Genomic DNA, 23,524 nt, shown 5'->3' on the forward strand with positions numbered 1-23,524 from the left:
GACTGCGGTCTCTCTCCTCCCAGCTTCAAGTTACACAGTTTACAGCTGGGCGATCAAAAAAAAAAAAAGAACCATGTGCTGTGTGTGATTTTGGGCGGCTTGAAAAAAAACTGGGAGTGGTGCTTTAACTGGTGCAACAGGATCCTTTTAAAGTGTAACTGAGCCTTTGTGTAAAGCCGTCTGAATAAATAACTGACAACCTAAACGCAACAAAACCGTTTGAACAAACACAACAAAATCATCAAATCCCACAGAGACACCAAAGAACATCACCAAGAGTATCAGCTGATACCTGATCCAGCACCAGGCTGGAAGATTTTGGGCAAGGCTGGAGGGTGAGCACGCGTAAAGGCCGGCAACGAGAAGGCAAAGGGCGAGGGCCGAGCCTGCTGGGTAGTATTTGGTGGCTGTGTGTAGGGTCGCGTTAAAAAGGACGGGACAGTGAGGTCTGCGGGTTCAGGCAGAGGAGGACGAGATGAGATGGAGATGGTGGAGGAAACGCCGGAAGAGTTTTTCCAATCCATCTCCGCGGTTACTGAATGAAAGATAAGAGGATGACAGGGTGAAGAGGAAAGATATTAAAGGGTGAAAGAAGAATGCAAGAGGTGGAGTGGAAAGGACAAACACAGAGAAGGAGGGATGAGGAGGAGCAAACATCATAAACATAAATAAAAGGGTGAAGGCAACTATATGGACAATGGAGTCAAACACTCGAGGCCCTATCTTGTCAACTGTGGAACACAATGCATAGCACAGCACGCAATATAGTGGCAGTGCACAGTATCTTGGTAGTCTTGAATGGCGCATTTTCACACCCAGTGCCCACTTTGTCTTTTCCATCCATCTACGGGTGTGTTTTAGTCCTGGGCCCCGTTTCACAAAGCGGCCTAATCTCTGAATCTACGAAACTTACTTAGTCGACTGCAGTTACTCACCCAATATTAATCACCATTTCACATCAGCAGTTAAACTTGTAGATTAGCCGTTTTACCTTAGTCCATGTTATTAACATTGACAGACCCATACGAACTGCAGAGTGATGTGCTTAGCACTTAGCCTAGCAGTTTCACTCTTCAGGTTCTTCTTCTACACTTCCATCAAGCCATTTAACTGTGACGCCCAGTGGCTAATATGAGAACTGTCGCAAACACATCATGACAGCTGTCTGCCACAACTGTGACCAAAAGCGTGACATAGAGGTGCTCTTGAGTGTTCCATCAAGTGGTGATAAATGGTAGCCGCCATTTTTTTTTTTATGTAACACACTGAAGTTTTGTCGACTAAAATAAGATTAGCCTCCTCTGTACCACGCTAACACCTTTAGTCAGCTAATGCGAAACTTTAGCTAAGCTTAGTGCAACGATTAACGTCAAAAAATTAGTCAACTAAGTGAGTTTATTCGATTAACAAGATTAGACTGCTTTATGAAACCGGGCCCTGGAGTAATACAACCCCTGGCAAAAATTATGGAATCACCGGCCTCAGAGGATGTTCATTCAGTTGTTTATTTTTGTAGAAAAAAAGCAGATCACAGACATGACACAAAACTAAAGTCATTTCAAATGGCAACTTTCTGGCTTTAAGAAACACTATAAGAAATCAAGAAAAAAAATTGTGGCAGTCAGTAACGGTTACTTTTTTAGACCAAGCAGAGGAAAAAAATATGGAATCACTCAATTCTAAGGAAAAAATTATGGAATCACTCAATTCTGAGGAAAAAAATTATGGAATCATGAAAAACAAAAGAATGCTCCAACACATCACTAGTATTTTGTTGCACCACCTCTGGCTTTTATAACAGCTTGCAGTCTCTGAGGCATGGACTTAATGAGTGACAAACAGTACTCTTCATCAATCTGGCTCCAACTTTCTCTGATTGCTGTTGCCAGATCAGCTTTGCAGGTTGGAGCCTTGTCATGGACCATTTTCTTCAACTTCCACCAAAGATTTTCAATTGGATTAAGATCTGGACTATGAGGTCTGTCAATAAAGTAACGGTCCTTTTTATTTTTTATTTTCAAAAACTATATGGATTTCATTCATATGTTTTTACGTCAGACATGCTTGAACCCTCGTGCGCATGCGTGAGTTTTTCCACGCCTGTCGGTTACGTCATTCGCCTGTGAGCACGCCTTGGGAAGGAGTGGTCCCGCCCCCTCGTCGGATTTTCATTGTCTGGAAATGGCAGAATGAAAAGGACTTTTTTTCCATCAGAATTTTTTCAGAAGCTGTTAGAGACTGGCACCTGGAAACCATTCAAAAAATTTATCTGGCTTTCGGTGAAAATTTTACGGGCTTCACAGAGAATAAGGACTGTTACTACAGCTTTAAGGACGGTCGGCGCCGCGCTCCGAGCTGCGACAACGAGGCACAAACCACCGGATTATTTCTAAACGGATGGCTCTGTGGATACGAGACCGTCGTGTGCTCTTTCTCTGGTTATCACAAAAGCTGGACATCAGACATTTTCCGGCAGATTTCACTTTTAACAAGAGATTTTGTCATGGAAAGCCGCGCGGAGGCTTCGTGCGTCACGACCGATTCGCTGATGAAGCGAGACAAAGGAACACCCCCGTTTCGGAGTGTTAAAGGACAAGTTGGGACATGCCTATCTCGGCTTTCATTGCTTTCATAATTTATTCCTCAGAATTGAGTGAGTCCATATTTTGTCCCTCTGCTTGGTCTAAAAAAGTAATCGTTACTGACTGCCACAATTTTTTTTCCTTGATTTCTTATAGTGTTTCATAAAGCCAGAAAGTTGCCATTTGAAATTACTTTAGTTTTGTGTCATGTCTGTGATCTGCTTTTTTTCTACAAAATTAAACAACTGAATGAACATCCTCCGAGGCCGGTGATTCCATAATTATTGCCAGGGGTTGTAGGTTTAGACCTGGAACAATTTTATAACAAGCTGAAAAATTCAGGAAATGTTTAGAAAGTTGTCAGGAATAGCATACTAAAATTCCCCAAGAACCCCCCTTGGGGCTTTTGAGAAAATTGAAGATGGCATCCAAGATGGCCAATGATTTCCAGGTATGACTCAAATTTGATTTAATACTCCTGGGCTAGTTATCTTTAAAGGGGTGTGGTCAAGTGAAGTTCTGTTGTATCGCTATTGTGAGATAGGACAAAAATATTGCAACAAAGACCACCAAAATGTTTTTCTGGCATTTATATAGCACTACACTCATATCGACCTTACATAGGAGTGTTGACGGTGTGCGCACACTCTGTTTGTACACACATGGACGCACATTAGTGCTCATCCTCATCATCACTCATGAAATTCAAATTGAAATAGAAATAAAATCCAAAAATACAAGCAAAAATAAAGGAAAACTGCCAAAAAATTCTTTCTCCACAGGTTTGCAGGCGGTGTCAAGATAGGGCCCTAAACATAGGGGAGATGGAAAAAAATAGAAAAGCCAAATATGTACAAAAACACAGTCATACAGAAAAGAAGGAGAAAATAAGACTATCAGTAACTGTGAAATATAAGGTGAAGGTGTGGGAGGAGAGAAAATGAAATTGAAACTGAAATGAGTGACCGATGGTTAAAGTGGACGTCCCAAAACAAGAACACACATTGAGGAAAACTCAGATTGTCAAATCAAAAAGCACCATCATGCCATGCTCTGAAATACTTCAACACCACTATTACTAAAGAATACAAAAATGGGTGAAGATGGAATACTGTGAAACGGGTCCATTATTAGTTGAAGACCAAACTGGAAGGTAGACGTGGACATCAGGGGACAAGGGGATTACCTGCTGAGCCTGATTCAACAGCAGGTCTCCACGCCACATCGTGGATTCTTGTGGAAGGAGGAGCAGAAGCTGCGACAGAGGAGGGGAAAAAGGAGCAGCAGACAGAAAGATTACACAAGAAAGGAAGCAGGAAGCATAAAAGAGGAAGGAGCAGTTTGTGGAAAATAGTTCAAAGAGGAACAAGGTGAGATAAACAGGAATTTGGTGCACAGTGATTTGAGGACAGCATTATGGTTAGAGTTAGGAGGAGGAGAAGATTATGAATAGCAAAATTTAAAAAAAGGGCCACAAAACGCAGGCGCTAAACGTGGCGGAGGCACCGAAAAAAAAAGAAAATGTGAGACCGGGCTGTGTCAGGTGATGAGTTTTAGTGGGACGGTCCACCTGTCAAACTCACAGAGGACAGAAATCTCCCCCGCCGGTAAACGGCTCAACAGTCTGAAGAGAAACATTGTAGAAAAACAAACAACACTATTTCTAACCTCAGGAAGGCAGACACCTTATTTTTATCCATATGAACCGTCGTCTGTTAACCTGAATGAGCAGGCAGCGGAGAAACGGAAGCTGAGGGACCATGTACAAAATGCATAAACAAGACACCAGAAAAATATTCAATAAATTCAGGTGTGGTGTCACCAAATTCACTGAACACAGTGGTCTCCTGCCAGAAAAACTACAGCACTCAGTTTGGAAAAACTGAATTTTACTGAATTAGCGAATTTTATTGCTCATTTTATGACTTATTTTAATGATAAAAGATCACTAAAATTCAATTTTTGCACATTTTTCCAAACTGAGTGCTGTAGTATAACCAGCAGGACCCCACTGGTGTGGTTAAATCTATTTTCAGTTGTGTTCAATTTTCTAATTTTTTTTTTTTTTTGGTGTTGTTGTTGTCAATAAGCTTTTCTGAAGCTGCTTAACCAGTACAATAGTCCATGTAAAGAAATTAGGAATAACTGATGTTTTATAGTGTTCACATTAGATCAAATTTCTTTTTTTTCCCCCTTTTTTTCTCTGTGTGAGACACTGTTGAGACACAGTTCTGCTGTTTTGTCTGGAGTTTGAACATGTTAATTCTGGCTTTCTGACAAGAGCAAAAGTTAGCGGAGGTTAGTGTGCACACTGACATCTGCAAAATGTCTTGTAAATAGTCCATGAGCCACTCATCACTTTTCACCAAATTGGTACCATTTAAGGGGAAAAACACTTTGAATCCAGCCTCAGTGTATCATGGCCTACACAAAAATGTATGATAGTCATCCCAGGGTGGTAGCTGTAGCCAGGTAGGGGTCAATGAAGAATTACACAGAGGTCAAACTTTAAAAATGCTCCAATCATGTTGAAAACTATATCACATTATTTGTCTGATCATACCGATTCCAAAAAGGTATAGTTTGGACTATCTGTGATGGAAAGTTCTGGAGTTATGGGGTCAAAACAGCACAAATGGTGACAAAGGTCAATTTCAGTTTGTATAGGGGTGAAAAGTTAAAGTTGCTAAAATTCAGTAAAAAAAAATTACGCAAATTATTGTTTGGGTTAATAGGGTTCTAATAAGGACTACTTTGCACCATCTGTCATACTTAGTTATCATACGAGGTCTATTAGAAAAGTATCCAACCTTATTTTTTTTAAAAAACCATATGGATTTGAATCACGTGTGATTGCGTCAGACAAGCTTGAACCCTCGTGCGCATGCGTGAGTTTTTCCACGCCTGTCGGTTGCGTCATTCGCCTGTGAGCAGGCTTTGAGTGAGGTGTGCTAACTACAGCACTATTGTGTGCTAACTGCAGCACTATTGTGCTGTAGTTAGCACACCTAATGGCAGGACAGCTGTCCCTCTAATGATGGGATGGATGTCTTTCTGATGGCTCCCTTGATGACGTGAATGACTCATTACCATGAACAAAAGACTGAAACTCCTTTGACCTGAGTACCCCATTGTAAACAGGAGATAAAGCGTGACTCAGACCCCCTCCCCGGTTAAGGCTGGGTTTCAAATGTTTCACAAAGAATGCCTCCTTGACCCCTCTCTCAAACCATTTCTTCTCTCTGGCTAATATTTTAACTTCCTTGTCCTCAAACGTGTGGTTATTGTCTTTAAGGTGGAGGTGAACCGCAGACTGAGGTCCACTGGCGCCTTCTCTGCGGTGCTGGTATAGCCTTTTGTGTAAAAGTTGCTTCGTTTCATGATTTGGGCTTTTTTTCCATCAGAATTTTTTCAGAAACTCTTAGAGACTGGCAGCTGGAAACCATTGGTAAAATTTATCTGGCTTTCGGTGAAAATTTTACGGGCTTCACAGAGAATAAGGACTGTTACTACAGCTTTAAGGACGGCTTTAAAGAGGCTCGGCGCGCCGCGCTCCGTGCTGCCAACGAGAGCCACAAACCACCGGATCATTTCTAAACGGATGGCTCTGTGGATCCGAGACCGTCGTGTGCACTTTCTCTGGTTATCACAAGAGCTGGACATCAGCCATTTTCTGGCACATTTCACTTTTAACAAGAGATTTTGTCATGGAAAGCCGAGCGGAGGCTTCGCACGTCACGATGGATTCAATACTGGAGCGAGACAAAACCACCTCCGTTTTGGTCTCACAGGACGGCTTTGAGATGGCGTTCAGACAGCTGTCGGTGGTTTTTCCATCGAGTGATTATCTGAGAAATTGTGGATGTGCCTGGACATGTCCCGTGAGGCTTCATCATGGCGTTGCTGTGCGCCATGCGGCACCGCCGCGACGTGCGGAATTCCTCCGCATGTCTGTCTCAATGTGCCGAAAAAGTGCTGATGTCCACATCTTTTCACAATTCCTGTGCTAGTCAGACGACGTCCCGTATAAAACACAGCATCCAGTTTGGAAATGAACGGCACATTCCACTGTTACAGGAGTTTTCGTCATGGAAAGAGGAGCGGAGGCTTTGCACGTCGTGGCGGTGCCACATGGCGCACAGCAACGCCGTGATGAAGACTCACGGGACATGGGGTTCCCATGATGCACTGAGTGTTTCTTTCTCTTTTTGCTCTGTATGCACCACTCTGCATTTAATCATTAGTGATTGATCTCTGCTCCCCTCCACAGCATGTCTTTTTCTTGATTCTCTCCCCTCAGCCCCAACCAGTCCCAGCAGAAGACTGCCCCTCCCTGAGCCTGGTTCTGCTGGAGGTTTCTTCCTGTTAAAAGGGAGTTGTTCCTTCCCACTGTCGCCAAGTGCTTGCTCACAGGGGGTCGTTTTGACCGTTGGGGTTTTTACGTAATTATTGTATGGCCTTGCCTTACAATATAAAGCGCCTTGGGGCAACTGTTTGTTGTGATTTGGTGCTATATAAATAAAATTGATTGATTAATTGATGTTCTGGCATGTCCAGGCACATCCACAATTTCTCGGATAATCACTCGATGGAAAAACCACCGACAGCTGTCTGAACGCCATCTCGAAGCCGTCCTGTGAGACCAAAACGGAGGTGTTCCTTTGTCTCGCTCCATCAGCAAATCGGTCGTGATGCGCGAAGCCTCTGCTCGGCTTTCCATGACAAAATCTCTTGTTAAAAGTGAAATCTGCCGGAAAATGGTTGATGTCCAGCTCTTGTGATAACCAGAGAAAGTGCACACGACTGTCTCGGATCCACAGAGCCATCCGTTTAGAAATGATCCAGTGGTTTGTGGCTCTCAATGGCGGCACGGAGCGCGGCACGGAGCGCGGCGCGCCGAGCGTCCTTAAAGCCGTCCTTAAAGCTGTAGTAACAGTCCTTATTCTCTGTGAAGCCCATAAAATTTTCACAGAAAGCCAGATAAATTTTTCGAATGGTTTCCAGCTGCCAGTCTCTAACAGTTTCTGAAAAAATTCTGATGGAAAAAAAGCCCAAATCATTCCGCCATTTCCTGACAATGAAAATCTGCCGAGGGGGTGGACCACTCCTCACTCAAAGCCTGCTCACAGGCGAATGACGCAACCAACAGGCGTGGAAAAACTCACGCATGCGCACGAGGGTTCAAGCTTGTCTGACACAATCACACGTGATTCAAATCCATATGGTTTTTGAAAAAAATAATAAGGTCGGATACTTTTCTAATAGACCTCGTATATGTCACACGTCACAGAATCCAATAGATGTTAAACTTGTTTGTCCTTTACTTTGGAGACCAAACATTCAACACAGTCAAAACTATTCCATTTATTAATCCTTTTATTTCAACCAATAATGTGCATCATTTTGTACTGAAATTGGACAACTTTAACTTTTGACCCCTGTACAAACTGAGACTGACCTTTCTCACCATTTTTGCTGTTTTTACCCCATAACTCCAAAACATTCCATCACAGATAGTCCAAACTGTACCTTTTTGGAATCGTTATGACCAGACAAGTAATGTGATATAGTTTTCAACATGATTGGAGCATTTTTAAAGTTTGACCTCTGTGTAATTCTTCAATCACCCCTACCTGGCTACAGCTACCACCCTGGGATGACTATCATACATTTTTGTGTAGGCCATGATACACTGAGTCTGGATTCTAAGTGTTGTTTATTCCCCTTAAGTGGTACCAAAAACCTGCTTGGCTCATGGACTAAAATGACTCCACAGGTGTTAACAGGTTACAAAAACAGTGTTTTCACTTTTAGAAGTGTTTATTTCTCACTAGCTTTCACATAATAAATGACAAAGAGGATATATTTACACACAAACAAATCAGAGTTTGGCAGCTAGCTAGACCAGCCTGTGATGTCACCATGCTAACGTCAGTGAAATGTCTTGTAATTAAGTTCAGAGATGTTATTAAGTTCCAAAAACCATCCCCCATTGAGTGGGTTTTACCCCCATGCCTTGCGTCCCACAGGAGTGTGTGCGGGACACCCATTACTCCTGCTGCTGTGTGGGTGTGGGCATACCCCTGCATCCCAGTAGTTACACTTTGTGCCGTTGACGCTTGCGACCACCTGTGGGTTCCTGCATTGGTAACGTCAAATGTTGGCAGGTATGCTATGTCGGTTAAGGTCTTCCTGACTGGCAGCGTTGGCTAATTTTAGGTAATTCAGGCATGTGTACCCCGGTCTTGTGTACCCAGACTTACCAGTAACAGTCAACACATGACCACCTCCAAAGATGGTCTTCTTGTCTTCACCCGCTTCCTCATCACTGTCATTGAAATCATCGAGATTGCCGATGTCACTCTGTTTCATGCTCATTAGACTGGCCAAACTCTGCATGTCCTCGTCTCTGTGTATAAAAAATAAATAACTGTTACAGTGCCAAATACAGTGAGACACTGTCCATTGTCAAGTCGTCACAGCAGGGATGGTATTGCACTCGTACGGCAATACCATATTGTTGTGAGGAAAAGGGAGTTGAGCTAAAAGGCTACACCATGAATGCCCTATGTTTTTCAGAGGCATGGATGAGGTTAGAACTGTGATCTCCCAGGATACAAAGTATCCATGAATGTGAGAATGGTGACTTAGTGATATATTGGAGGGGTATTGACTTACGTGGCTTTTCCCTCCTTCAGGAAGACACACGACAACGTCAGTTTGAGTGTAGCTTCCACCACTTTGATGGACAGCGGTTTGAGCTTCAGTGTCACATCGTACTTGGCCGAAGTGGCGCTGGCATACGTCTTCATATTGACATCAGCCGATGCCAACACTTTTCTCCGTCCTTTCGTCTCCTGACAACAACGGAAAAATGCAGTCAAGTTTGAGTGAATAAGACTTCATTCTTCAACGGGATGTAAAAGTGGAAATGAAATAAACACATGAAACCACAACAACAGATAGGTCAGCTACATTGGAGACGACTCACATTTTCAATGACAAAAGTCCAATTCTTGTCTTCAAACTCGTCCGCAGTAGGTTCCTGTTGACAGACAAATGATTGCTCAGTGTCTAAGAGTTAGGAATCACGACAATGAGCATTTTCCTTCTAGAATATAAATATTTGTTTAGCTATAAACCAAGCATCAAAGAACTTTGGCACTGATGCGGTGACATTTCTGGTTTTGGGCCCTTGGACTTTGACATTGGGAGATGCCTGTAAGAGTCATGAGGTTTGTGAGGCAGAGGTGGCTGGCGATGCCACTATCTTTGTAGGAGAATGAAGGTCCAAGTCTTTAAGTTCCTGGTGCTTCCTGTCTTATTGTATAGTTGTGGGATTTGGATGCTAACCAATGGCCTAAGGCACCAACAGGATGCCATTGGCACAAGGACTGTTTGGAGGATCCTTGGTTGCTGCTTTAATGACTTTGTGCCAAACGAGTGGTTACTTAGGGAACCTAAAATGAGGCGTATCTCTTACACTGTCTGGAACATCAGCTTTGACATTTTGGCCGCGTTATGCTTCTCTGGGCACAATCCAACACACAGGTATGTCGTTGTTGAGGACCCCAGTGGCTGGAGGACACCAAGGGGATGCTCATGTTTCACCTGGCTGTGGCAGACCGATTACTTTCAAGAGGTGGGGCTTGAGTGGTTTGTGTGCCTGGTGGTTGCCATCTAGGATCAATGTTGGTTCCATTGTGTTGTGAATGCAACCGCGTTCTCAAATTTCTCCTTATAGCAATCAAACTTCATTTTGATTGCTTGCAACCAACTTCAGACTTTTTAAGAGCAGAGCCCTCTGTCGTTTCTATCAAATCTAAGCACATAAATACTTGCAAGAACTCAACAATGTCTGACTGCACAAATTTTATACCTTGAAAAGTGTAACAGTAATGTCCAAACTTTCGGAAACTTGCCAAACCACCACGCCTCGGTAGGGGTTCTTGATCCCCGGCTGCCAGCTGTGGAGCTGATGGAAAAGAGAAGGTATTTGCTACATTTTCGCCTCTGAGAAACAACACCAGGGGTCCAGTTTCATAAAGCAGTCTAATCTTGTTTAGTCGAAGAAACTCACTTAGTTGACAAATTTTTTGACGTTAGTTGCTGCACAAAGTGATTAGTCAGCTAAAGTTTCGTGTTACCCGACTAAAGTTTTTTACCCTGGTAGAGAGGAGGCTAGATTTAGTTTAGTCAGCAAAACGTCACTGTTTTACCTCAAAAAATGGCAGCTATATCATGTACCAACACTTGACAGAACACTCAAGAGCACCCCTAAGTTGCTAGTATTCCTTCAAAAGGAGAACTTCCTCTGGTTTTGGCCGTGGTTGTAGCAGACGACAACTGTCATGATGTGTTTGTGATAGTTCTCACATTAGCCACTGGGTGTCGCTGTTACGCTGAGTAGCATTATGTGCACAAAAGGGCTTGACGGAAGTGTAGAAGAACTCCTAGGCTAAGAGCTAGGCACGTCATTCTGCAGTTCGTATATCCGTAAATGTTAATAAATCCAGTTAACAAAACAAAAGCTGGATAGTTCATGACAACAACCAACCCGGAAGTAAACAAAACTGTCGCGCTTTGGAGCTGTCTCTTGACAACGGCACGCACAAGGCCGTTACGCCCGTGAAAACCGTCAACAAATGTAAGACAGCTAATGAACAAGTTTAGCCGTTGATCTGAAATGGAGATTAGATGGATAATGTTGGGGGACTAACCATAGTCAACTAAGTAAGTTTAGTAGACTAAACGATTAGACCGCTTTATGAAATCAGGCCCAGGGGCACCAGTGGTTTTAGCGGAAGCAGCATTCCAAGACATCTCATTTAAATACCTTTGTGCTGTGGCGTCTGTTTCTTCTGATCCAGACTACTCTCAGTTTGTCTGGTTGCCTGGAATCCCAGAAGAGCAAACGGTCAGTTTTGTTTGTCTTTGTTCAAGCCAATATACATGTTTATCATAGAAACTCTGTTTCCAGCTGTACCGCCCATCGCCTCTAGGTCAACTGTAGGAGGAGTTTCAGTTTTCATTTCCTTCAAAAGTCACTCATGTGTGCAACAATCTCTTGTCCTGATAGTTCACCATCTGTCTCCGTAAAGGCAGACAGGGAGCACAAACTGACATGGAACCTGGACACGAAATGGTGGGACGTTGCTTTTAATAAAATTTTAATAAAAAGTTCAACTTTTGCCAGTTCAAGGTCCTCTTCAGGATTAATTTTTTTTTCTGCTGGTCCCACATCTGTCCCATCGTCACTGACAATACGTTTGAAAGCATGTGATAAAACCACACTCTATTTTCCAACATTGTCTGTTCTCTTCTTGTTCATTACTACTTCGCTTTTGGCAGTCCTAGTCCAATACTATGTCAAGAGCATTCTCAATTACCATTGTTGTCTCTTACCATATTGCCATATTTGGGGGGTCCAGAAGCCTATAACTGATATACCAGTTAGATAGTCTAGCTTTCCCTTCCTTCGTGGCAATTCACCCCTTTTTTCCTTCCTGAAAGTCCACTAAAGGTCCTTCCAGCTCTGACTGGATCAAGGATAGTATGTCTTTTCTAAAGCGCATTTGTAAATATAACGCAATGCGAAAATACCCTCGGCCGTATGAGCATTGTGTTCTTTATAGCTTTTACATAATATAGCTTTAAACCCAGCTAGCACAGAACGTCCTTGCAACGTTGCTGGGAGGTTACATTTTCGTTGCACAATTGGGAACGTTCTGTCCACCTCCTGGCAACTTCCATCAGGCATGTTTACTTGTTACAGTTTTTGGACGTTTCTTTGGAACGTTGTACTTACGTTGAGGGGACGTTCTGTTAACTACTATATATAATTCACCAGCCTTATCAATCTATATATTGATTGATAAGGCTGGTGACTTGGTATTGTTGTAAATTTAAATAAAGTGATTCCTGTATTTTCTTTCTTAACACTTATATTTTATAACTTACTTAATCTTCTGAAAGTTTTCATTCTCAGGGATACTTTAGTAGGCCTACCGTCCCGATGATAGTCTAGTCCGGATTGACCGGTCGATCACATTGGGGGGGGACTCCCGCGGTTCATTCTACCTGCGCATGCGCAGGGTCAAGAGGTTGTGAGGAGCTACAGTGGAGAGTGACGCAAGCATATAATGGCAGAGGAAAAAGATCCCAAACTTATCATTTTCATCCAGAGTGGGAGGAAGATTATTTTTTCATTTAGTCAAATGGCAAATCCATCTGCCTTATCTGCAATGCAAACGTGGCATTACCGAAGAAAGGGAATTTGGAGCGGCATTTTAAGACGATCCACAAGAGCACGATGCTAGCTTCCCGGCTAAAAGCCGGCTTGCAGCACAACAGGCCGTTTTCCCCCGGACAAATACCACCAGTAAGGCTGCAACCACAGCTTCTTATCGTGCCAGCCGTGTTCTGGCAAAAAGAAAGAAATCATTCAAGGATGGTGAAATTGTGAAAGGAGCTTTCATGGAAGCTGCAGATGTACTCTTTGCCGATTTTAAAAATCAGAAGGAGATCGTGTCTGCAGGATGTGCAGCTCTCAAGAAAGTCTGTTGCACGACGATGCGAGTTAATGGCGGAGGATATTGATCGGCAACCGAGGAATAATATTGAGGTATGTGAGTGTTTTTCTCTGCAATTCGATGAATCCACTGATACTGTGGACGTGGCTCAGCTATGTGTTTTTAATAAAATGTCTTTTGACAACATGAATGTAAAAGAAGAACTGCTGAGCATTTTACCTTTGAAAGGCCACACGAGAGGCACAGATATGTTTCAGGTTTTTATGGAATTTGTTAATAAGAGCCAGCTGCCCCTCTACAAACTCATTTCTATAACCGAGCTGCCAGCTCGATGCCATCTTAATAATGTATTTATACAAACAACCATGTCATCAAATTTCATTGCATGAGAGGCCTATTAACTGATCGAGTAGTTCTGTTGTGTTTACATACGTGTTCCTGCTTTCAGCAGCATTGTAGCTGTTTCATGTATACTAAACTTGAAGCAACTTTGTAACAGACAGCACGCAGCAACGACTCGACAGACTGGAGTCAAAGGTGGACCGCATACTACAACTACTGTGAGGAATCAGGCTGCTGAAGAAGCTGACTGCATTGGAGATAATGCAGGCCAGACTTAAAACAACGGAGGAGCTGGACCAATTCAGCAAAACGCTGGAGGACCAGGAGTTTAGGAGGACAGTGGTAAATTATTGTTCCTAACACTTTTGCAGAAGTGGTTATTTTCATAAAAGTTGCATACTGCCATTGCACACATACTTCTTTTTACTCTGTCATAGGTGAATCTGCTGAAACAGCTATCTGGATCAATGCTGAACTCCTTTGCCAGGACGATGCTCGGTGAAATTGGGACGTGGTGGTTGTGGGCTGGCGTCAGCCTCAAAGGATGGAAAGGGAAGAAAGCCCTGCAGCCTCTCACTCGCTAGAGTTTTGAAGAGTAAGTTATCAAGCTTAGCAAGAGAGCACGCAGTCTGTTGCGGATTCTATGGCCCGAGGCGTCAGCTAGATCTGAGGCTATCAGCGGCTACGTCCGAGGCTAGCAGCGGCTACGTTCGAGGCTAGCAGCGGCTACATCCGAGGCTAGCAGCGGCTACATCCGTGGCTGGCGGCGGAGGCATCGGTGGAGGCGGTTCATCCAGGCCGAGGCATCGGTGGCGGCGATACATCCAGGCCCGAGGCGTCGGCTACATCCGAGGTTAACAGCGGCTACGTCCGAGGCTAGCAGCGGAGGCATCGGTGGAGGCGGTTCATTCAGGCCCGAGGCATCGGTGGCGGCGATACATCCAGGCCCGAGGCGTCGGCTACATCCGCGGCTAGCAGCGGCTACATCCAGGGCTGGCGGCAGCTACGACCGTGGCTGGGGCGGCTGTGAACGAGGTTAGCAACGGGGAGGGTTGGGGTGCGGCTACCGGACCTGTGGTGGTGGAGGCTACTGGTGAGAATTGTTTTTGTAATCAATAGTGGCCATACTGAGCCACGACAGTCGGCATGGCACCACCCAGGAAAACAGATAAACTCGAGGAAGATATAGAGGAGATAAAGACCTCATTAAACCATATATCAAAAGACATGTCTAATCTAGACAAACTGATGGTGGAAATTAAAGAACTCCAAAATCTGGTTAAAGAGAAGGACAAGATCATTAAGAAACTTGAGCAACGTGTAGATGAACTTGAACAATTTACTAGAAAAGATGACGTTATAATATCTGGACTAGAAACAAGGCATCGGACATATGCAAGGGTGGTGGATTCTGGTGGAACCAGTGGGGAGAATGCACCACCTGAAGAAAGACAATCATTGGAACAACAAGTTACAAACTTTTTATATCAAAAAGGTGTTGTCATCCATCAAGATACAATATCAGACTGTTATACTATTCCAACTAAAGATAGAAAAAATAAACTATCTAACATTGTTATACGATTTACAAGCAGAAAATATAAATATGAGTTATTAAGACAGGCAAAGAATTTGAAAGGAACGAGTGTCTATATAAATGAGCATCTAACAAAAAAAAATGCAGATATTGCTAGGGAAGCAAGACTACTAAGAAAACAGAAACATATTGTTGCTACATGGGTCTGGAATTGTAGGGTGTGGATTAGAGTGAAAGAAGGAACAAACGGTATACAAATCAAAAACATGGAGGACCTTACGAAATACAGACCTGAATAGACAATCAAATATAACATCTGTTGGTAATTGGACCAACAAAAAATCAGATCAAACATGGAAACAGAGGATAAAATATATGACATAGACACTAATATTGATGAAAGTATATTTGACTTAAAAACGATTGGTTGTGAGTATTATACAGTAGAACAGCTGAATAGTGAAAAAATTGCAGAAGATACCCTGTCACTCATACATATAAACAGTCGAAGCTTGTATTGTAAAATGTCACAAATAAAAGATTATTTAAATCAGTTTAAAAATAGATTTAGTATTGTTGCAATCACTGAATCTTGGCTTAAAGATGATCTCATGGATGAAGTTCAAATGGAGGGATATGAGCTGTATTTTGTAAACAGAAGATATAAAAAAGGCGGTGGTATTGCTCTGTATACAAAAACAGATCTGATGTGTATAATTGTTGAAGAAATGACAATTATGAATGATGTCATAGAAATTGTAACAGTGGAACTTGTATATGAAACATCTAAGAATATTTTAGTTAGTTGTGTATACAGAGCACCAGATTCTTGTGTTGTGAAATTTACAGATAAAATAATTGAATTATTCCATCAAATTAAAAACAAAACGCTTTTTATGTGTGGGGACTTTAATATTAACATAGAAAGCTCCAGCTGCCAAAGATCAAGTGATTTTGTGAATACAATGTATAGTTTGGGGTTATTCCCCTTGATAACAAAACCAACCAGAATTACATCGCAAAGTGCAACGGTAATTGATAATATATTTACAAACAGAACAGATGAAATTATCAAGAATGGGATCTTCATGACAGATATTAGCGACCATTTACCAATTTTTTCAATATTTAAATATAAAAATAGGTACAACAAAAAAACTGATATAAACTTTAAAAGAGATAAGTCAGTAAAAGCCTTAGAGGCATTAAAATATGACCTTAAAAATCAAAACTGGGAAGAAGTTTATGTCAGTGATGTTAATGTAGCATATAACTTATTTATGAAAATATTGATGAAATCATACAATAAAAATTGTAAATTAATTGAAATTAGTAAGAAAAGAGTAAATAAACCATGGCTGACAAAGGGGATAAAAAATGCTTGTGCAAAGAAAAACTATTTATACAGGTGCTTTTTAAAATTGCAAACAAAGGAATCAGAACATAAATACAAAAAATATAAAAATAAACTATTAACAATAATTAGGAAACAAAAAAAAGATTATTACAGTGAAAAACTAAATAAGAGTAAAGATAATATGAGGGTAACATGGGGAATTATAAAAAGTGTGATTGATAGTGATGGAACGAAAGAAACTATTCCAAATTACTTTGTTAAGGAAAATAAAGAGATATATGATATAAAAGAAGTTGCAAATGGGTTTAATGATTATTTTTCAAATGTAGGGTCAAGTCTGGTGGGAAATAAACCAATAATAGAAGATAAATTATGTACATTGGTAAATACGGTCAATAGTATTTTCCTGGACAATGTGGAAAAAGATGAAATAAGAAATATTGTAAAAAACTGTGTAAGCAAAAGATCAACTGACCATGAAGATTTAGACATGATGACTGTAAAAAGTATAATAGAAATTGTTATTGAACCATTTACTTATATTTGTAATCTGTCTCTGTCAACTGGGGTTTTTCCAGATGAAATGAAAATTGCTAAGGTAGTCCCATTATATAAAAATGGAGACAAACATAATTTTTCTAATTACAGGCCAGTATCATTGCTTCCACAGTTTTCTAAAATTATGGAAAAAGTTTTTGTAACAAGATTGGATAAATTTATTGAGAAACATCATATTTTAAATAATGCTCAGTATGGATTCAGAACAAAACATTCGACAGCTATGGCAATTATGGAACCAATAGAGAAAATATCAACAACAATAGATAATAAGGATTATTTTGTAAGTATTTTTATTGACCTGAAAAAGGCTTTTGATGTTATAGACCACTCAAGATTGCTCCACAAGTTACAACAATATGGAATAAGAGGTGTTGCACATCAGTGGGTAAAAAGCTACTTAGAAAATAGAAAACAGTTTGTTCAGATAAATAATACCAAATCAGAATTGTGTAACATTATTTATGGAGTACCACAAGGATCGGTACTTGGACCCAAACTGTTTATTTTGTATATCAATGATTTTGTGAATGTATCCAATGTGCTTGGCAGCATTTTATTTGCTGATGATACAACGCTGTTTTACTCTGGATCAGATATACAGGAAGTAGCACAAGTGATAAATACAGAGTTGGAAAAAGTTAAACATTGGTTTGATATAAACAGATTGTCACTAAATATTAATAAGACAAATTTCATATTGTTTAATGATAGAGCGAAAGAAAATAATGTGTCATTACAAATAGATGGAATGGATATACAAAGGGTAAAAGAAATGAAGTTTTTGGGAGTCATGATTGATGAAGATCTTACATGGAAGTCACACATAAATTACATAAAAGGAAAAATAGCGAAAGCCATTGCTGTTTTGCATAAGGTAAAGTATTCATTGAATGGTTATGGTTTGTTAACATTGTACAATTCATTGATTGTCCCATATTTAACTTACTGTGTAGAAATCTGGGGATCAACATATACAACCTATATACAACCTTTATTTATTTTGCAGAAAAGAGCTTTAAAAGTGATTAGTAACAGTGGTTTTAGAGATTCATCTAATCCATTGTTTATTAAGTATAGGGTACTTAAATTTCATGATTTAGTTGATTTGAAAATATTACAAACGATGTACCAAGTTAATAAAAATACTTTACCAACAAACATTCAAAATATGTTTGAAAAAAGAGTAAGTAGTTATAAATTGAAAGGAATAGAAGTCTTTAAAAAAACAAGATTTAGAACCAAAGTAAAGGAAAGGAGTATTGCAGTAAATGGTGTCAAATTATGGAACAATCTTAATAAAGAAATTAAAGAATTAAGGTCGCTTAAATTATTTAAAAAACATATTAAATTAGATGTATTAAGTAAGTATGAAACTATGAAGTAAGTCAGTGGGCTGCAAGAAAGTAAAAAAAAAAAAAAAAAAAAAAGTAAACTGTTAATAATGTTTGGAGTGTCTTAAGTTTAAATGTAACCTGTCAGTGATGTAATTTATTAATTAATGGTCATAATTATGAAATGGGTCAGTGGTATGTGACAAGTTAAAGAAATGCAATCTGTTAAATAATGTTGACTATGATGCTGTATATTGAAAGATTGTATTGTTAAAAGGGGCAGAAATCATAAGACTTGTTCTTCTTTCTGCTCCTTTTCATTCTGGTATTGTGGTGCTTTTGTTTTTTGCTTTTCTGTTTTTCTTTTAAATGAATGAAATAAATATTAAAGAAAAAAAAAAAAAAAGAAAAAAGGTGTCTCACTGCATCATTTAATTTTAGTTAGCAATTAAAAAGAATTTTATCGTTTCTCCAGTTAAAAAAGAGGAAAATACAAGACCGTTTTTTATTTTATTATTGTTTTTGTGACAGAAGCCTTCAGCAACAAGATGGAAATTTTACCAGATGCTATCAATGATGCGTTAACTGAAACACTGCGCCATGCAGCAAAGAGGGTAAGTAGTTAAACTTTTATGGCATCAGCAACTCACAGGTGACTTGTACTAGTACCATGGCCACACCTAGTCATTCCCTTCAATCAAATCCCGGTCCAGTGTTGACTGTTTCAAGAGTGAAGACCGTGACCGACTCACATGCACCCCAGCTCTTTGGAGCAATCTCTCTCTCTCAATCCGTTCCTCACATTCTGTATTCTCTTTCCGCAAACATCTTAAAACCTATCTGTGTGGGCTCACCTTCCCTCCATAGTGTAACTGTCACTCGGCTGTGTTGACAATTGGAATTCATTCATTCATTATTGGTTTATTTGACAGGGACAGTGCATATTAATGAACGTACAATTGTTTATAGACAGTATACACACACACACACACATATATATATATATATATATATATATATATATATATATATATATATATATATATATATATATATATATATATATATATATATATATATATATATATATATATATATATATATATATATATATATATATGGCACACACTTTTACGTAAATATGCCAGTTTTAGCATAATACTAATTTCCAGCCGTAGTCTCCAGACATAAAATATAAAATAGAGCATTTAACAAGCATAAAAACATTGATAATTTTACAATATAATACACTGTCATATTTTAATATAACCCAGAGCCATATAAAGGAGGAGTTATCTGTTCCGGTCAAGATGGAGGTTAAAATGCTGTTGTCTCAATATAAAGTGATGTCTCAGTATGCAATATCTCTAAAATCAGAAAGGTCTTGTCTCAGAGTGATGCTGAAAAACTAATTCATGCATTTATTTCCTCTAGGCTGGACTATTGTAATTCATTATTATCAGGTTGTCCTAAAAGTTCCCTGAAAAGCCTTCAGTTAATTCAAAATGCTGCAGCTAGAGTACTGACGGGGACTAGAAGGAGAGAGCATATCTCACCCATATTGGCCTCTCTTCATTGGCTTCCTGTTAATTCTAGAATAGAATTTAAAATTCTTCTTCTTACTTATAAGGTTTTGAATAATCAGGTCCCATCTTATCTTAGGGACCTCATAGTACCATATCACCCCAATAGAGCGCTTCGCTCTCAGACTGCAGGCTTACTTGTAGTTCCTAGGGTTTGTAAGAGTAGAATGGGAGGCAGAGCCTTCAGCTTTCAGGCTCCTCTCCTGTGGAACCAGCTCCCAATTCAGATCAGGGAGACAGACACCCTCTCTACTTTTAAGATTAGGCTTAAAACATTCCTTTTTGCTAAAGCTTATAGTTAGGGCTGGATCAGGTGACCCTGAACCATCCCTTAGTTACGCTGCTATAGACTTAGACTGCTGGGGGGTTCCAATGATGCACTGTTTCTTTCTCTTTTTGCTCTGTATGCACCACTCTGCATTTAATCATTACTGATTGATCTCTGCTCCCCTCCACAGCATGTCTTTTTCCTGGTTCTCTCCCTCAGCCCCAACCAGTCCCAGCAGAAGACTGCCCCTCCCTGAGCCTGGTTCTGCTGGAGGTTTCTTCCTGTTAAAAGGGAGTTTTTCCTTCCCACTGTCGCCAAGTGCTTGCTCACAGGGGGTCGTTTTGACCGTTGGGGTTTTTACATAATTATTGTATGGCCTTGCCTTACAATATAAAGTGCCTTGGGGCAACTGTTTGTTGTGATTTGGCGCTATATATATAAATTGATTGAAATTGATTGATTAAAGTGCAGGAAAGTACTGAGGTAGAATTAAGTTGTAGGTGTGTACAGGTACAGTCAGTTTTATTATAAGATGCTGAATTAAAGTGCTTTGTCACAATAGTAAAGTGCTCGATACAGCTGCAGTATCTCTTTAAAGTGCTGGTGTGCATAAGCTTACCTATGTGTTGTTGTGTGCGTGTATATGAAAGTATATTGCTTTCGCATGTCTTTAACCCGTAATGATTACAGGTTTGGTGTTGGGGAAAGTGTAGTGACACGGACCCACAACAGGGGGCGCAAATGAACGGTCAATAGATGAGCCAAAAGGTAACAATTTAATGTTGTGAATGTGCACAACGAATATACAGACAATCACAGAATCTGATAACAGTCAATACACAAAGGTGACGTGTGGGCAGGCTCGAGGATAGAAGACGTCTGTCCTGAGAAGAGCCGGAACCACACGATTTCCACCGCCACAGAACCCGGTGAATACTGGAGCCGCCAAGTCCCAAATTCCCAGGTGATCACCGTCCCCGACTGTCGGATCTGGTACTGCTGGCGAGGAGCACAAACAGTGAGATGTGGGTGTGTGCACACCCAGTAACAAAAACAGTCAGATGGTGGAAAGTCACCTCCACCTCTAATCACACACTCGTGCAGCTCCTGTTAAACCACTTATCTGGATTGGGTGTGAAGCGAAGCCGTCGCTGTTCACACCAAACGCCAATCCCGCAGATAAGGCACACCACAGGAAAACGGCTGCAAAGAAGTTCAGACTATTACACAAGGTTTTGTTCAGCAGAGAAAATTACCTTCACAGGTAGATGATATCTCGGCAGCAAGGTGGAGATGACGTCCGGCTTTTATGGAGTGGATTGATGAAGTGGAGATGGGTGACAGCTGTCATGAGTTGATGAGTGACAGCTGTCAACCCTGGCTGTGTCCATGGCGGCAGCGCCCTCTCGTGCCTGAAGCCCGCACTTCAGGCAGGGCGCCCTCTGGTGGTGGGCCAGCAGTACCTCCTCTTCTGGCAGCCCACACAACATTTGGTTATCTTTCAGCCATGTTTTAAGCTGTGTCTTGAATAAAGCAAATGTGGGGTTGAACCTGATTGTCGTTGGCAGAGTATTCCATGTGCTATTGCCCCTAATAGAGAGTACATTTTGAGCAAAGACAGTTTTTCAAAATTTCATCTCGCAATCACACCTAGCGGAGGATCTGGTGTTAATTTCATTGTTACTTTTCCTGTTAATATAGTTCCTCAGAGGGGGTGGGGCCAAATTGTGTAGGGACCTGTACACAGCACAACACATTTTAAATAGCATGGAATTCTCAAAACTTAAAAGCTTATATTTTTCTAAGATTGGACGGTGATGAGAAATCTGTTTTTTTTTTTTTTGTTTTTTTTTTGGTCCAATATTTTTATGGCTTTTTTGTACAATTGTTCTACTGGTTTCAGTACAGTTGTTCCTGCAAAGGACCATGTTGTAATGCAATACTCTATATGTGACATGAAGTGTAAGTAAGATTTGGCCGCATCTATTGTAATAAACGGTCTTATCTGTTTAAAATTAGATTGATTGAACTTTACAGTGTGATTTACCTTTTTGATATGTTTTTTGAATGTAAGATTTGGGTCTAATATCACTCAGAGTTATTTGAATTGGTTCACAAGCACAGTTCTTACCCTTCCAAGAAAACATGGGATCTGGCTAGCTTAATTGGTCTTTTGGTGAACATCATACATACAGTTTTTTGGTGTTTAGCAGAAGACAATTTTTATGTAGTCATTTGTGTATTTTACATAGTGCATTTGTGAGGTCTACAGATATTTTGTCACTCTTTCCCTGGGTAAAGATTACTGCGTCATCTGCATACATATGCATATTTAGTTCAGAGCACACATCGGGAAGATCATTTCTATACAGAAAGAATAATAGAGGGGCTAATATTGAGCCTTGTGGAAGACCAACATAACTAGGGAGATACGAGGATGTGGCACCATCCACAACAACACGCTGCTTTCTGTTCGAAAGATAGGATTGAAACCACTGAATAGTATCCTCTGAAAAATTAAAATATGAATTGTAAAAATTGAGATATTGAATTAAGGATTCTGCATATTAATACATGGACTGGTTGAGCGCCCTTGAACTTCACTGTGCTGAGGGGACTGGCACTATAGAAGTTATTGTATAGTATTTCTATGAATGGTTTTCTTTGTTTTTTAGGCAAAGAAGGAGGATGAAAGAATTGGTACTGGTGTTAATGCTGACTCAGATGCTGGGGTGGATGAAGCCATGGGCGACGATGTGGATGCCGATGCCATGGACCATTGTGTAGTGAATGATGATGCCATGGATGGCAGTGCCATGAGTGATGATGCCACAATTAGTCATGGGTCAGATGAGAAGTGATTCATTTTATACTGAGAACTTATGTCTCCCCCTCTGTAAGGTGCGGGGGAGACATGAAATAAGTGCCCAATTTTCCTTGCACAACAACTTTTTTCCTGGATGCCATGATCATCAACTCAACAGGACTGACACTATGTTTGTTTTGATCCACCTTTGTGATCCACCCACCATTGTGGGAACAAATCAAAAGCTGTGTTCACCACGGAGAGACGTTCGGCACTATTCAGGATTATTTGATGTTTTTTTTTTACCGATGACGAACAATGCGTAAAAAAAAAATCTGACCGATGCAACTACATCGGTCCAAACCGGTCTGGATCCGGGACTGATGTTGCTGCTTTAAAGGGTGGGCGGTGGAGACATCTTCAGTTTTTGTTTAACGTTGACCCTTCTAGTTCATTTTATACTGAGAACTTATCCATGGCTTAATGCTATTGTAACTGTAATAACACTGGATGATGTCACCTGGCTTAGTACCTGAGAGATTGGAGTGTATTTTACCTGTTTCTATGACTGTATTATTTTATGTGTTTATTTATTTATGTAAGATAAATTATTCTATTGAAGTTT

At 40.5% G+C, this 23,524-nt stretch overlaps 1 protein-coding gene and 1 long non-coding RNA gene across 8 annotated transcripts in view; one reads left to right on the forward strand and one right to left on the reverse strand.

Annotated features, from left to right (window-relative positions):
* Positions 1-23,524, reverse strand: part of ehbp1l1a (EH domain binding protein 1-like 1a) — a 99,421-nt gene that overhangs the window by 48,583 nt on the left and 27,314 nt on the right. For 4 of the 7 annotated variants that reach the window (XR_004558841.1, XR_004558842.1, XR_004558840.1 and 1 more), the window contains exons 2-8: positions 11,419-11,476; positions 10,462-10,557; positions 9,574-9,627; positions 9,261-9,439; positions 8,846-8,991; positions 3,769-3,837; positions 293-535 (exon numbers count right to left, since the gene is read on the reverse strand). Coding sequence is in view for 1 of the 7 variants with exons in the window: in XM_034164107.1 (XP_034019998.1) it covers positions 293-535; positions 3,769-3,837; positions 8,846-8,991; positions 9,261-9,439; positions 9,574-9,627; positions 10,462-10,557; positions 11,419-11,476 (845 nt within the window). In the remaining 6 variants the exon portion in view is untranslated. The remainder of the gene's footprint in view (positions 1-292; positions 536-3,768; positions 3,838-8,845; positions 8,992-9,260; positions 9,440-9,573; positions 9,628-10,461; positions 10,558-11,418; positions 11,477-23,524) is intronic. The other 3 variants (XR_004558845.1, XR_004558844.1, XR_004558843.1) reach the window with 2 other exon arrangements.
* Positions 13,640-22,874, forward strand: LOC117504614. Its single transcript, XR_004558846.1, has 4 exons — positions 13,640-13,798; positions 13,894-14,051; positions 18,774-18,856; positions 22,769-22,874. It is a non-coding gene; the product is annotated as an uncharacterized LOC117504614 (long non-coding RNA).

This window comes from Thalassophryne amazonica, chromosome 23 (assembly GCF_902500255.1).
Source record: "Thalassophryne amazonica chromosome 23, fThaAma1.1, whole genome shotgun sequence".
Classification (NCBI taxonomy): Eukaryota; Metazoa; Chordata; class Actinopteri; order Batrachoidiformes; family Batrachoididae; genus Thalassophryne; species Thalassophryne amazonica.